A 15,062-nucleotide genomic window follows, 5' to 3' on the forward strand; every position below is an offset into this window, starting at 1 on the left:
AGAGAATTTGTACAGCTTATCTGTGACCAAGGCCCAGGCCGGCTCTGATCTGTTCCCCATCCCAGTGGCTGTGGGAGAGAGAGCCCACTGCCTGCCTGTTCACCCGCCAGACTGGAGGCTGGGATCGTGGATTTCTCCTCTCCCACCACCATATGATCTGGAGGGGAGGAAACAGTGAGGACCCTGTTGGATTAAGGCCATACTTTCTCCCAGAGAAAACCTGTGTCAAACAGTTAAACTCTCCTGATATAAAAATTTTTACCTGACTTTTCCACTGACACAAAGTTCTGCCTTGTGGTCAGATTAAGTGTGTCTCAACACGGAGCTCCCCGAGGCTGCCTCCTAACCACGGACAGCGGAAATCATTACTGGGCAAAGTTTTTTCAGAAGAAATTCTCTTTAGTTCTTGATCTTTTTACCAAGGGAATGGATTAGACCTGAGACTTCATTGTTCAGCCCAAGTGCCATCCCATGAATGGCCTGTCTGTGTGCCATCTGCGTGGATAGTGGCTGCGCATCCCATCACACTGCAGAGGACAGCTGCTGGGTAGCCTGGGCCTTCTCAGGGGCAGTCATCCTGGAATAGCCTTGTCGCCATGTGGGAGATCAGTGTCAGCTCTCCGAGCACGTCAACGGAATCTGGGTAAAGTCCTGGGAGCCGTGACCTGGCCTTGATTTCCTGAGTGTGACCAGTCCGGGGTTGTTGATCAAGGTCCGCAGCAGGAGCCACCTTATCCTGGGCCTCGCTGAGATGCGGGGACCTAGGACAGAGTCAGAGCTGGATGCGGGGACCTAGGACAGAGTCAGAGCTGAGATGTGGGGACCTAGGACAGAGTCAGAGCTGGATGTGGGGACCTAGGACAGAGTCAGAGCTGGATGCGCGGACCTAGGACAGAGTCAGAGCTGGATGCGGGGACCTAGGACAGAGTCAGAGCTGGATGTGGGGACCTAGGACAGAACAGAGCTGGTAGACTGGGAGGAGGCGGCAGCTTGTTTCTGTTCTTCTCAGAGGCTGTAGGGAAAGCTGCCCAGAAGGTGTGAGGTGTGGAAGAAGGAGCTGGACCTGTACTGCTGGGGACATGTGGGTGGCTGGAGGGATGTGAGTTTGTCCCACAGATCTGGGTATCTGTAATGTTGGGAACATCAACGAAAACAGTCCAGATTGGTGCTGAGTGTCCACAAGTGGCTAACTGGAGGGCTTCCCAGTGGAAGGCAGAGCAGAATAATAGGGGTGGCAGGGGTGGGAGTAGACAGTATAGAGCAGAATAATAGGGGGACAGGTGCTGCATTTGGTGGCCAGGAGAGCCTGGGGTAAGCAGTGGCCAAATTAGGCAAAAGTGCACAGCATCTTGGAGGGCATCTGGCTTGCAGCCTGGGCTATGGGGGAGTCTCAAACAAATAGTTGCAGGAAGGACTCAGCTAGCAGAACTAGAGCTTGTTTCTGGAAACAAAGGAGAAGCCCAGTTAGCAGGACAAGGACATAAGGCCTCAGGACATAAGGTCGCATAGCCAGGTTGACGGGGGTAGGGGTGAAGCCTCATGATCCCCTGGGTAGAAGGGCTCCCAGGGCAGGGAGTGTAGAGAAAAGGGGGCTGGTTAGGAGGAATCTGGGACATCTCAGGGCTCCAAGGGAAGCCTCAAGGTACTTATTTCCTGGTGTCCAACCCCAGTGTAGGTTCACACAGGAGACTTACCTGCTGACTGACTTAGGCACCAGTATTTGATGGTCTGCTGCAGCCTCCTCTCCCTGTGGCCTGTGATCAGGATGTGACAAAAGCTGACGAGCACGGGGTTGGTGTGATAATGGTCCACATAGAGCATGCCAATCCACGCACTGAACCCTGAAATCCAGAAGGCAATTCAGGCCATGCAGTATGTCCCGGGATGGCCTGGCCTGTGCTTTTTATGACATAACTGCAGCGTCACTTTGTTCCCAAATGGTGCCTATGTCTTTGCTGAGAATCTAGAAGATGATGTATAAAGAGCTGGAAAGAGTCTTAGAGATCACACCCTAATCTGTTCATTTTATGGGAATTTGAAGCTCACAGCATCTAGGAGCCTCTGCAGCTTACACAGAGAAGCCAGCAGCCATTTAATGAATGAATGAATGAACGGACACAGGCCAGAAACAGGACAAAAACTGCTTTTTCTGCACAGAAAAAGCTTTGATTTTGGAGCACTTAAACTGAACAGAACATTTTTTTAAACTAAGTAAGCCTTGCAACTAACACCACCACCAGCACATTTTGAGATGTGTTTTCTCAAAGTTTTCAGAGCCACGCATTCACAAATTACCTTCTAACTGTTCAGATGGAATTCCCCTACCTCTTACTGCCCTTCATTATACCTCAAAGGTCTCTCAAACATGCAACTATTTAATAGCCTGAATTCCCTTCTGACTATTGGGTTGAATAGTTTTTTTTCTATTCAGCCTTATGGCCTCCATGGGAAGATAAACTCCAAGCCTAAGTGAAGAGTATGAACTCCAGGCCTCTGATACCCGACTTCCAGGTAGGTTCTGCAAAGGTGCCAGACCAACGCTCCCCAGATGTGTGGCCACATACCCATGTCTGCTCGCTCATAGCCACTCTGCAGGATGGTCCTGTCGATGCGGGCAATCAGCCACGTGCCCAGGATGCAGCTGATGAGAAGCCTGGAGAGGCAGGCGCCCAGGCCCAGCAGCACGTTGTAGAAGAACAGAAAGTAGTTGAAGTTGTGGAACGCTCTCCTGCAAACAGAAGCAGGCAGAGGGGCAGCACCTTTCAGTATGAGAAGGTGGCTAGGCAGGTGGGCTCAGGGACCCCCCAGACATGTGGTCAAATCCTATTTCTCCCATCTCCTAGCTGTGTGACCTCGTGCTGTCAGCGGGAGCTGACTGTCCCCACTTCACAGCTGATGTGTGGACTGGCTCAGAAACAGTGTAGAGGCCGCTGAGCACAGGGCAGGCTGGATGTGAGTGGGGACTGCAAACCTCACGTGGCTACAGCTGGGTTCGTGGTTATAGCAGAGGGTGTGGCTTTCCCACTGTCTGTTACAACAGTGACCAGCCCCCAGCTAGAACTGCTCCAAGTCCTCCAGATGAACTTTCTCAAATGACCACCTGATCATGTGGTCTCCTGTTGCCTATGGGATGAAGCCCAAACGTTGCATGTGAATTTTGGGGTCCTCTCTGAGAGGGGCCTTTCAGGAATTTCCACTTTATGCCACCTGCCTGTCCCTCACCATCTAAGGCCACTGCATGGTCACCATATTGGATTCTCACTGTCCTCCCAACACATCCTGCCCTTTCATGGCTTCCTGCCTGCATCCATGCAGTGGGGGCTGCAGCCACGCCGGCTGCTCATCTGCCTGTAGGGATCCAACCGCCCTACCAACCTCAGCTCTAACGTCCCACCTGCGGCTGAAAGAACACCCCTGCCTCTTCTTCTTTGTTACTCATGTTTTTCTTGTAATGCTTTCACGCCCTCTGGACTCCACTGTCCTTATATGTCTGTGTCTGTTGGCTCCGGTGGGCCATGAGCGGATCACAGGCCGATGGTGTGGGGTATCTCTCTATCCTCGGTGTCCGTGCTGTTTCCTTCATGAGTGAACAGCTTTGAATGAATGAACTAGAAAGGATTACCATGGGACAGGCACTATTGTTCTAAGTTCATATTTTAATACAGTTCATCCTCAGAAACCTTCTCTGAGGTATGCACAGTTATTTGTAAAATGAGAAAGTGGAGGTTCCTAGATGTTTAGTAAAGTCACACAAGGTCACACAGCTCATAAGGGGCAGAGCCAAGATTCAGCCCTAGGCAGTTTGGTTGGTGCCCGGGAGTGGTCCCAGTTCTGAACCCCTGCCCCTCACCCTCTCAGAGGGTGTAGAGTCCACACAGGAACCTGCCAAGGGTGAAGAGGAAGGAATGAGACTGCTGAGGCCGAAGCCCTACAATGCCCCACCCCCTCTCTGCCCTCACCTGTTGTTGAGAGCCAAGGGCTTCTGCTTGTCTGTTCCCATCTTTGGTTGTAGGAAGAAGCTGGCGGCAATCCACACCTGCAGGACCATGAGACCCAGGACGATGGATATGGTGAGGCTGAAACACAGGGCGAGTCCAACCTGAGGTGGCCTTGTCCACTCTTCCCAAACCCTTCTTGAATGCCCAGTGCTGGAGAGGAGACAGATGCTAACCGCCCGCCAGACCAACAGTAGCTTGAGCTCTGCCCTTTACGCCCATAGAGCATTCTCCTGCCCACTGTGCGGATGAGAAGATTGAGGCTCAGAAAGGGGAGATGACTTTCTCAAAGCTGCATCATCAGGTCTCCTGGCTCCAGACCAGAACTCCAGGACTTAATTATGTCCTTTTGTTGAGGGATGGCAGCTGGGCTGACGGGTTTAACAGCATAGGAATCAAAGAAAGGGATGGGGTTTTTAGAAGATCTCAGGAAGGCCACGGGAGAGTGGACAGGGCAGGCTCTGCCCCAGACTCACAGGAGGTTCTAGGTGAGTTTGGAACCAAGGCGCTCGAGCAGGGAGGTCCCGGGAGAGCACCACACCCTGTGTTTGCATTCTCTGAGTGGCGGCGTGGGGTGCTGGTTCAACCAGGCTCCGGTTTCCGATTGCCCCGCTCCCAGTCCTGCCTCCTCCCCTTGGACAAATTGCTCAGCCTCTCTGTGCCTCTGTCTCCTCATCCAAAAAAAGGGAGCTAATATAAGTCGCAACCTCAAAGGGTTCTTAAGAGAAAAGATGCATAGTGAATTCTCAGTAATGTCAGCATTCCCTTTTACTTTCCATATGGGTAAACTGAGGCTCGGAGAGGCAACTTCCAAGCCACACAGCTGATCTAAAACCTAAGCCCAGATTCCCTCTCTCCTTCCACTATACTTTCCTTTCTCTCACTTCACCTCCCTGAACCTCAGTCTTCCCAGCTAGAAAATGGACACACAGATGTAATTCTGAGGACCCTATTGAACAGTGTGAGTCTGCGAGGTTTCCATCACAATGAGTTGCTACTTTAGCCCATCCTTGGGTCAGAGCTGAGAAGATGGGTCCAGGGGATGGTGAGAACCCAGGAGGGAAGGGGCATTTCAAACAGCAGCTGCGAGGGCCCACCAGCTCCCAGGCCCTGGGCAATGACAGGAAGCCCACCCAGCACTTACATCCCGATGCCCAGTCCTCGGAGCATCTCCAGGGCCTGATTGTGGATGACAGGCAGCACCAGGCTGTACATGATCACCAGGCCACACAGGCTCTGCATCACGTGGATGATGAGGTAGCCTGTGGGCCAAGGGAGCCGGTGTCACCCAAGGCCCTTCAGGATCCAGTCACACATGTCCCTCCGTGCAGTCCCCCCTCCAGCCTCCTCCCACCGAAGGTCCTGGCACTCTTGCTTATGCTGTTTCTTCTGCCTGGCGTGACCACCGACCTTCTGCTCACACTGCCAGGTGCAGTTCAAACATCAACTCCACTAGAAAGGCTTTTCGTCCTGCTCTGGGTGTGGCCAGTCACCTCCTCCCCTGGGTCACCACCGCCCTTAGCATATACGCCCCGCGGACATAGGACAGGTGATAACAATGGCTTCCACGAGCACGCACTCCTTCCTGAAAGGCCTTCAAGAAACAGCTCGGGTTGCTTCTGCCCCACGTCTCTCCTCCCTACCCACAGCTGGGACTCTGCAGTTTCCCAGGGAACGTGTTTTGAATTGAATGGGTTACGTGAGGGCACTTACCCCACAGAATATAGGCTATCTGCCAGCCAGAGTACCGTGCAATGGCCACCTGAGATTTAGAAAGAAAAAAGGGTCTGAGAGGGGAGACACCTTGATTACCTCTAATACACGTGTCCAGCATCCCTGTCTCATTTGAGGGTCACCCACCAACCCACCAAGGCAGGTGTCATGATTGTCCCCATTTTACAGATGAGGAGACTGAGGGCCAGATGGAGACAGCGTCTGTCCTGAGTCACCCAGTGGCAGAACATACTAGAATTGAGGACTCTGGACCCTCAGCCCTGTCCGAGGTGCAGGAGAGCAGGTTTGGGCCTCGGAGCAGAGAGAGGCCTCTGTAGACGTACCACACTCTCTGATGAGGAAGGCTTATGGAACTTCAGAGGGAGAAAGTGTTTATCTCCTGCCCACAACCTCTTCATATGCTTCCTAGAGAAAAAGTGGGAGTTAGTGACGCTCATGATCAGGGCTTAAAAATCTTCTTTTAATACTTTTTTGAAAATTGAGATATAATTGACATATAACATTATTTCAGGTGTACAATATAATAATTCAATATTTGTATACATGGTGAAATGATCACAGTAAGTCTTATTAATATCTGTCACTGCACACAGTTACCAAAAATATTTTTCTTGTGATGAGAACTTTTAATCTACTCTCTCAGCAACTTTCAAATGTTCACTATTTTTTAACTATAGTCGCCATGCTGTACATTACATCCCCATGACTTATTTATGTTATAACTGAAAGTTTGTGCCTTCTGAGGCCATTCACCCATCTCATACCCCACCCCACCTCTGGTAACCACCAATCTGTTCTCTGTATCCACGAGTTTAGTTTTAGTTGTGTTTTGTTTAGAGTCCACATATGAGTGAAATCATGTAGTAGTTGTCTTTCTCCATCTGACTTATTTCACTTAGCATAATGCCCTCAAGGTCACCCACACGGCCACAAATGACAAGTTTTCATTCTTCTTTATGGCTGAAATGTAAAATGAGGACTACACACACACACACATATATATTCCACACTTTTTTACCCATTCGATACATATACATGTATATATATATATATATGTAAAATGAGGTCTCTCTCTCTCTCTCTCTCTCTCTATATATATATATATATATTCCACATCTTTTTTACCCATTCACCCTTCCGTGGACACTTAGGTTGCTTCTATATCTTGGCTATTACAAATAATGCTGCAAATAACATTGGGGTACATGTATCTTTTCAAATTAGTGTTTCCAGTTTCTTTGAATATATGCCCAGGAGTGGGATTGCTGGATCATATGGAAGCTCTATTTTTAATTTTTTGAGGAGCCTCCATACTACTTTCCATAGTGGCTGCACCAATTTACCTTCCCACCAGCAGTGTAGGAGGGTTCCCTTTTCTCCACATCCTTGTCAACACTTATTTCTTGTCTTTTTGGTAACAGCCATTATGACAGATGTGAGGTGACATCTCATTGTGGTTTTGATTTGCATTTCCCTGATGATTTAAAAATCTTAAACTTAATACATTTTGTAAAAATAGCATATCGCTACCTAATCTCAATGGTGACTGAATGTGATAGTTGAGACCGTGTATGTGGCTTTTCTTTTCTTTAGTTTGCTCTATTTCCTTATTTTCTCTACAATGAATATACATTACTTATATAATATTATTTCAAAATAGGTTAAAAATGTAACTATAGCCCCCCCACTTAAAACAACATAAAAGGAAATGAAAAAGGAGCCACAACCCCTCACAATCCCAGCACCCCAAGAAATCACTGCCTGCTTTTCCCATTTGCCTGTCTCAACCTGGCCCCTTGACTAAAGACGAGGTTGGCATAGTTTTGTTCACAATCCACATTCACATCTGTATCCTGCTTTTTTCTTAACATCCCATCTCTAGCAATTTCCAGGTTATTTTGCAATTTCATCTCCACTGACTTGGGACGACTTAGTATGAAATAAAGAATGTAAGTATCTCATTAATAGTGTGCATATTTATTGCATGAGGAAATGATGATATTTGGGTTATGTTGGGTTAAATAAAATGTACTATTAAATTATTTTCACCTCTCCTTTAATAGTGTCTATTAGAAAATACAAAATTGTATCTGTGGCTTTCATTGCATTTCGGTTTGGCAGCACCAGAGTAAGGTGTGCGACCAAGAATACAAACATGCACAGATATATCTGCAGAGAAAATTTCCAGAAGGATGCACAGAAAATGAATAACAGTGCTTAGCTCTTGGGAAACAAATTGGGGTCTGATGGGAGGAAGACTTACTTTACACGAAATATTTTTGTAACTTTTTTTAAAAAAAGACAAGCATGTAGGTAGGTTGGCATAATTCTAAGAAAAATAACAATGCTTGCACAGTGCAAGTGCTGTTCAAAGGGTGCTCGCTTGCCCATTATTTCCTCTGCCTCATGGTCCTGTAAAGGAGGCGGGGCAGGAATCATCACTCCTGGGGGACAGGTGTGGGCGGGAAGGGCCATCCCGGACAGGAGTGAGGCCTCCCCACCACAGATACCTTCTTGTCCCTGCGCCCTCAGCGGCCCTCCACCCACATCCATGCAGTCAGCTCTACATCATGGTTGCTCCTGGCTGTGGTCAAATGCCTCACTGAAAATCTCCCAGCCACTTGTAGGCTAATGAAGGAAGGCCCAAACATCAGGCAGGGAAGGGGGAAGTAGCAGCATGCAGTCCACCCACAGAGTCCGGGGTGAAGAAAGCAAGGCAGGGCTGGGATGGAGAGCTGGGGCCTCTTTGTGCCAAGAGAGTCTTCACTGAGGTGCCAGGTGCAAGAGACCAACCCTTTGGGCAGCCAGGTAGGGAGGATGTAAAGGCAGGATGCTCTGGAGGGGCAGGAATTGGCCCTAGGCTTCCTGTGAGTGGGGGACTGTGAATTAGAGACTGAGATAGACAGAGGGAGGGAGAGAGAGAGAGAGAGACAGAGACAGAGAGACAGAGAGAGGAAGCGACAAAGGCAGAGAAATGGAGAGAAAAGGGAGCAATTGATACTTAAATTCAACTTCTGTCTGCACGCAAATTCCAGTTACACACTGAAGGCCATCCCTTTCTCCTGACACTGTTCTTGAGATTGATGCACCTGGTCCCCTTGTCCCAGCCTCCCTGTGAGGTCCCCTTGAGCCAGATTCACCTGCTAGGAGCCCAGTGCGATCAGTCCTAGAGAGCAGGGTGGGTCTGACACCCTGTAGCGACGTTGACGTGTACGAGAAATGACAAAGGCAGAAGGGGCCAGAAGACATGATCAGCTGCTAATAGCCTGGCTGAAGTTATTTTGTTGAGTCTTGCCTGCTCAGCAGTGAACGTGGAGATGAAAATACAGCTTAGGATATTGCTGAAAACCAAAAGAAGATTCTAATCATGATGTCACGCTTATAGTAGAAGTTCAAATCAATAGTTTTTGTTTGTTTGTTTTTGTCTTTTACTACCAATAGGTGTGGTTGTCCCTGGACCCTATATATACGGCTGTTCCCAATCTGGGCACTCCTGGAACTGCCTGGGAATTCTGAGAAAAGTCTGTCAGCCACTTTCCCAGCTGAAGCCCCACAAATGACTCTCAGAATCCTCTTACCTGTAACAAGCCAAGATGTGGAACAGGTAGCTCACACATGTGAGGGAGGAAGGCAAAATGGTCACCACCCAGACTCCTGAAACAGAAAAGGTGTTACAAGAGGCCTCAAAAGATGAAGCAGAAACTATTTTTAAAATGCAGAGGGAATTCCCTGGCGGGCCAGTGGTTAGGACTCCACACTTTCACTGACGAGGGCCCAGGTTCAATCCCTAGTCGGGGAACTGAGATCCTGCAAACTGCACAGCATAGCCAAAACAAAACAAAAATAAAAATATAAATAAATAAATAAATAAATAAAAAAATGCAGAAGCGCACAACAGAAAGGTTTGGGCAAAATACATTGTACTTCCTCTACCACACCTCTTCTACAAATAAAGTTTTGTTTATTTTCTGTTTCATTTTAGCCATACACCCTCAATATCCTTTATTTCCTGTATATGTAAGATCTCTTCCTTTGGTATTAATATTTTCAATCTACAGTGAGTAACAGAAAAAGAAAATTATGGAGTGTACACACTGTAGGCAGCCCCCAGCCTTGGAAAACATCATTAATCCTCGAACTTACAATCACCACTTTTTGAGGGGGTGGTTATCCACCCCTAATAAACAGTGACCATGTGCAATGGTAACTGGAATCAGGGTTTTGACTATTCATCCATTTTCAGTATGTTTTCAATATTCCGTATCTAATTTGCTTTCAGAATGATTCTGTGCGCTTGTGAGAGAGAGCTGGAGACAGAGGGAAGGACGTAAAAGCTTCTATACAAGCTGACTCTCGATAGGTGCAGAAAAAGCATTTGAAAGAATCCAACACCTCTTTATAATTAAAATCACTCCATAAACTAGAAATAGAAGGGAATTTCCTCAATTGGATAAAAAGCATCTGCAAAAACCCCACAGCTGACATCATATTTAATTGGTGAAAAACTGACTGCTTTCCCTGTTAAGTTCAAGAATAAGAAAATCAATGTCTGCTCTTGCCAATTCTATCCAACATTGTACTGGAGGGTCTAGCCAGGGCAATGAGGCAAGAAATTACATCCAGACTGCAAAGGAAGAAATGAAACTCTCTCTATTCACCAACGACATGTTCCTATATATAGAAAATTCTACCCAATAAATAAACAAACAAACGTAAAATGAATTAATAAATGAGTTCAGCAAGGTTGTAAGACACAAGATCAATATATAAAAATCAACTGTATTTCTCTACACTAGCAATGAATAATATGAAAATGAAATAAGAAACAACTGCATTTGCATTAGTATCACAAAGAATAAAATACTTAAGAATTTAGTAAAAGACGTATACAACCTGTACACTGAAAACTACAAAAGATTGTTGAAAGAAATTAAAGAAAACCTAAATTAATGGAAAAATATATCACTTTTATTGGATGTTCTTTGTGAATATGGCAATACTCCCTAAATTGATCTACAGAGTCAAACCAATCCCTGTTAAAATTCCAATAACATTTTTGTATAAATTGGTAAGCTAATCCTAAAATTCATATAAAAATGAAGCAACCCAGAAGAGGCTATACAACCTTGAAAAAGAAGAACCAAATCGCAGGACTCACGTTTCTTGACTTCAATCTTACTATAAAGCTACAGTAATAAGACAGCATGGTATTGCCATTAAGATAGACAGATAGACCAATGGAATAAATTGAGAATCCAGAAGTAAACCTCCACTGTCAAAGTACTTTCAACAAGGATGACAAGACAATTCAATGGGAAGGAATATGCCTATTAACAAATAGTGCTGGGAAAACTGATATTACATGCAAAACAGTGAAGTTAGACCCTTATCTTACACCATACACAAAAATTAAATCAAAATGGATCACACACTCAATGTAATAGCTAAAATGACAAAATTCTCAGAAGAAACTATGGGAGTAAATCTTTGTGACATTGGGTTAGACAATGGTTTCTTAGATATGCACAAGTGATTAAAGAAAAAAAGATATATTAGACCACATTAGAATTAAAAACATTTGTGTTCCAAAGGGCATCATCAAAAAAGTGAAAATCAACCCACAGAATGGAAGAAAATATTTGTAAATTATATCTCTTGTAAGGGATGTATATATAGAATATATGAAGAACTCTTACAGCTCAATAATAAATAGACAAATAACCCAATTTTAAAAGGGGCAAAGAATCTCAATAAACATTACTCAAAGAAGATGTACAAGTGGTCAATAAGTACATGAAAAGATGCTCAACATCATTAGCCATCAGGGAAATGAAAATCAAAACCACAATGCACCCCCAATGTTCACAGCAGCACTATTTACAATAGCCAAGACATGGAAGCAACCTAAGCGTCCATCAACAGATGAATGGTAAAGAAGATGTGGTATATACATACAATGGAATAGTACTCAGCCATAAAAAATAATGAAATAATGCCATTTGCAGCAACATGATGGACCTAGAGATTATCATACTAAATGCAGTCAGAGAAAAACAAATATATGATATCACTTATGTGTGGAATTTATAAAAATGATACAAATGAACTTATTTACAAAACAGAAACAGAATCATAGACATAGAAAACAAACTTATGGGGCTTCCCTGGTGGCAAAGTAGTTAAGAATCTGCTTGCCAATGCAGGGGATACGGGTTCGATTCCTCAGCTGGGAAGATCCACATGCTGTGGAGCAACTAAGCCCGTGTGCCACAACTACTAAGCCTGTGCTCTAGAGTCCGCAAGCTGCAACTGTTGAGCCCACACTCCACAACTACTAAAGCCCATGACCCTAGAGCCCGTGCTCTGCAGCAAGAGAAGCCACCACAATAAGAAGCCCACGCACCCTGAGCACCACAACCAAGAGTAGCCCCCACGCGCAGCAACTAGAGAAAGCCCGCAAGCAGCAAATGAAGACCCAACGCAGCCAATAAATAAATAAATAAATTTATTTTTAAAAAAAAGAAAGAAAACAAACTTATGGTTACCAAAGGGGAGAGGTGGGAAGAAGGATAAATTAGGAATTTGGGATTAATAGATACACACTACTATATATAAAATAAACAACAAGGCCTACAGTATAGTACAGGAACTATAGTCAATATTTTGTAATAACCTATAATGGAAAAGAATCTGAAAAAGAATATATATATATATATATATATATATATATATAGAGAGAGAGAGAGAGAGAGAGAGAGAGAACTGAAAAACTGAATCACTTTGCTGTATACCTGAAAATTATAAATCAACTATAATTCAATTTAAAAAAATGTGCTACCACTTTACACTTACTAGATGGCTATAATAAAAATTACAGATATTAACAAATGTTGATAAAGATATAGAGAAACTGGACCCCTCATACATTGGTGATGGGAATATGTAGTGATGAAGCTGCTTTTGAAAACAGTCTGGCAATTCCCCCAAAAGCTTAAATATAATTACCACATGATCCAGAATTCTACTCCTAAGTATGTACCGAAGATATATAAAAATATATGAAAAAATTGTAGATGATTATTCACAGCAGTATTATTCATAATAACCAAAAGTTGAAACAACCCAAATTTGTATCAACAGATGAATGTATAAATACAATATTGTATAGTCACACAACAGAATAAAATTCAGCAATAAAAAAAGAATGAAGTTGAGACACACGCTATGATATAGATGAAGTTGAGACACATGCTATGACATAAATGTCTTGCTATGTGAAAGAAGCCAATCAAAAAAGACCACATATTGTATGATTCATTTATATAAGATGTCCAGAATAGGCAAATCTATAGAGCCAGAAAATAGTGGGCTGGGAGAGTTGAGAAATGGAGAGTGATTGAAAATGGTCATGATTGCTTTTAGGGTGATGAAAACGTTCTAAATTTTATTTTGGTGATGGTTGCATATATCTCGAAAAAATACTAAAAATCATTGAATTGTACATTTTAAATGAGTGAATTGTATGGTACGTGAGTTATTATCTTCATAAAGGTATTTTAAAAAGAAGGAAAAATAAAGCTGAATTCCGTTCCTTTCAAGTTTCAAATGTGTCTTTATCCCAGCATCACCAGAACCAGGCAATTGCTACATCCCAAACCTCCACCAATACAAAGGATGTGGTAAGTCACCATAAATCTCACCCCTGCGGATACAAGGGAGACATCCTTGGAAGGAGAGGATGGAAGGAGTCTAGCCACAAGAAGAGTGAGTGCAGACTTGCTCCAGCCAGAAGCAAGAACATGACTGCACACCTTTAATTTAGTGCCTTTATCATCCTAAAGGTAAAGCATGTTCAGCCTAAGAGTCTGTCTTGGAAAGAGGGTAGCTGTTTAAAGCTGGAAGAGATTAAGACAGAGTGAAAATGTTATATTTTTATCATTAAAGTGTCTAAACACGTGAGAAATACATCAAAGAGGAGATAAAACATGAGTAAATATGGTGATATACTCACTACAATTCACCCAGACCAAGTCACTGGGGTTGGCATTAAAATCTTGCCCAGAACAAGGGTAGAAATGTGAATTTTCAAAAGTACAACTTAAGTATTATTAAATCAAACATTAGAATATGCTCGCTGAGTGTTATAGAAAGGGACTCAACAGGCAGAACATTAAAGATGAATAAAAATGTGCAAGGGCAACAAAAAAAGTATGGTAATACGGAAGATGCAGTACCTGCCTTAGTGTAACCTTTCATGTCATGTATGTGTAAGAGAATTTTCCTCAAGTAATTCATAGTAGATCTTTTCCCCTCTGGTTTTGATATTCTACTACTTTGCGTGTCTTAAGTTAAAATATTATTTGCATCACCTGTTTCATGGCTTAAAGAACATATGGTAATTTACAGCCACCAAAAGTCAGAGCTACAAAAGCTTTTGGAAACCATTTGGTACCCTCATCCCAGTCCCACTTTGAAGATGAGGAAACTGAGGCCAAGAGAAGGGACCTGACTTGTCCCATGACAGAGTTTATCTTGACATCTTGTCCAGGTCCTTTCTCAGCAGGGAATAATGAAGAACTCTTCTCTCTCCATGGGCAATGGACATACAATTAGAATATGTCATTTTCAAAGAAAGCTGTTTTAAGGTAAAGTGACTGCTATGGACAGAACGTATATGTCCCCCACCCCCCTGCCCACAAAATTCATGTGTTGAAACCCTAATCCCCAATGTGATGGTATTTGGAGATGGAGCCTTTGGGAGGTGATTAGATCTTGAGGGTGGAGCCCTCATGACGGAATTAGTGCCCTTATAAGAAGATGCATGAGAGAGTTTGCTTCCTCTCCCTGTTCTCCATCCAGTTTGTAAGGACACAAAGAGAGGGTGGCCATTTGCAAGTTAGGAACCTGGCCCTCCCCAGACACAGGTCTGTTGGCACCTTCAGCTTCCCAGTCTCCAGAATTATGAGAAATAAATGTTTGTTGTTTATACCAAACGGTCTATGATAATTTGTTATAGCAACCTGAACTAAACATAAATTAAATTTGAATAATATAAATAAATTTTTCATATAATAATATAGTCAAGACCTACTGTTTTATGTTTTCCAAAGTGAAAAAATATGATGATTTTAGTTGTTTCCACTGGTATTGAATAAAATAGGCTATTTAAGATAAGAAAATTCTCAGGGCATGTTCAATTCAGCCCCAAAAAGGTTCTAACCAAATGGTCTGTATCCTGACCCCTTTCCTTTCAAGTCAACCCAGGGAGGCATAGAGAAACTGTAACACAGATGATATCAAGACTAGCAGCAATAATTACTATAGGTGTGCACC

General features: G+C 43.9%; 1 protein-coding gene across 1 annotated transcript in view; it reads right to left on the bottom strand.

Annotated features, from left to right (window-relative positions):
* Positions 1–202: 202 nt before the first annotated feature.
* The window catches only part of LOC130844310 (stimulated by retinoic acid gene 6 protein-like), a 55,022-nt gene continuing 40,162 nt past the window's right edge, over positions 203–15,062 (bottom strand). The window contains 8 exon segments of the mRNA XM_057720617.1: positions 203–761; positions 1,695–1,841; positions 2,565–2,728; positions 3,960–4,076; positions 5,140–5,257; positions 5,709–5,757; positions 6,053–6,134; positions 9,308–9,383. Coding sequence (XP_057576600.1) covers positions 613–761; positions 1,695–1,841; positions 2,565–2,728; positions 3,960–4,076; positions 5,140–5,257; positions 5,709–5,757; positions 6,053–6,134; positions 9,308–9,383 — 902 coding nt within the window. The 3' untranslated portion in view covers positions 203–612.

This window comes from Hippopotamus amphibius, chromosome 2 (assembly GCF_030028045.1).
Source record: "Hippopotamus amphibius kiboko isolate mHipAmp2 chromosome 2, mHipAmp2.hap2, whole genome shotgun sequence".
NCBI classification, from domain to species: Eukaryota; Metazoa; Chordata; class Mammalia; order Artiodactyla; family Hippopotamidae; genus Hippopotamus; species Hippopotamus amphibius.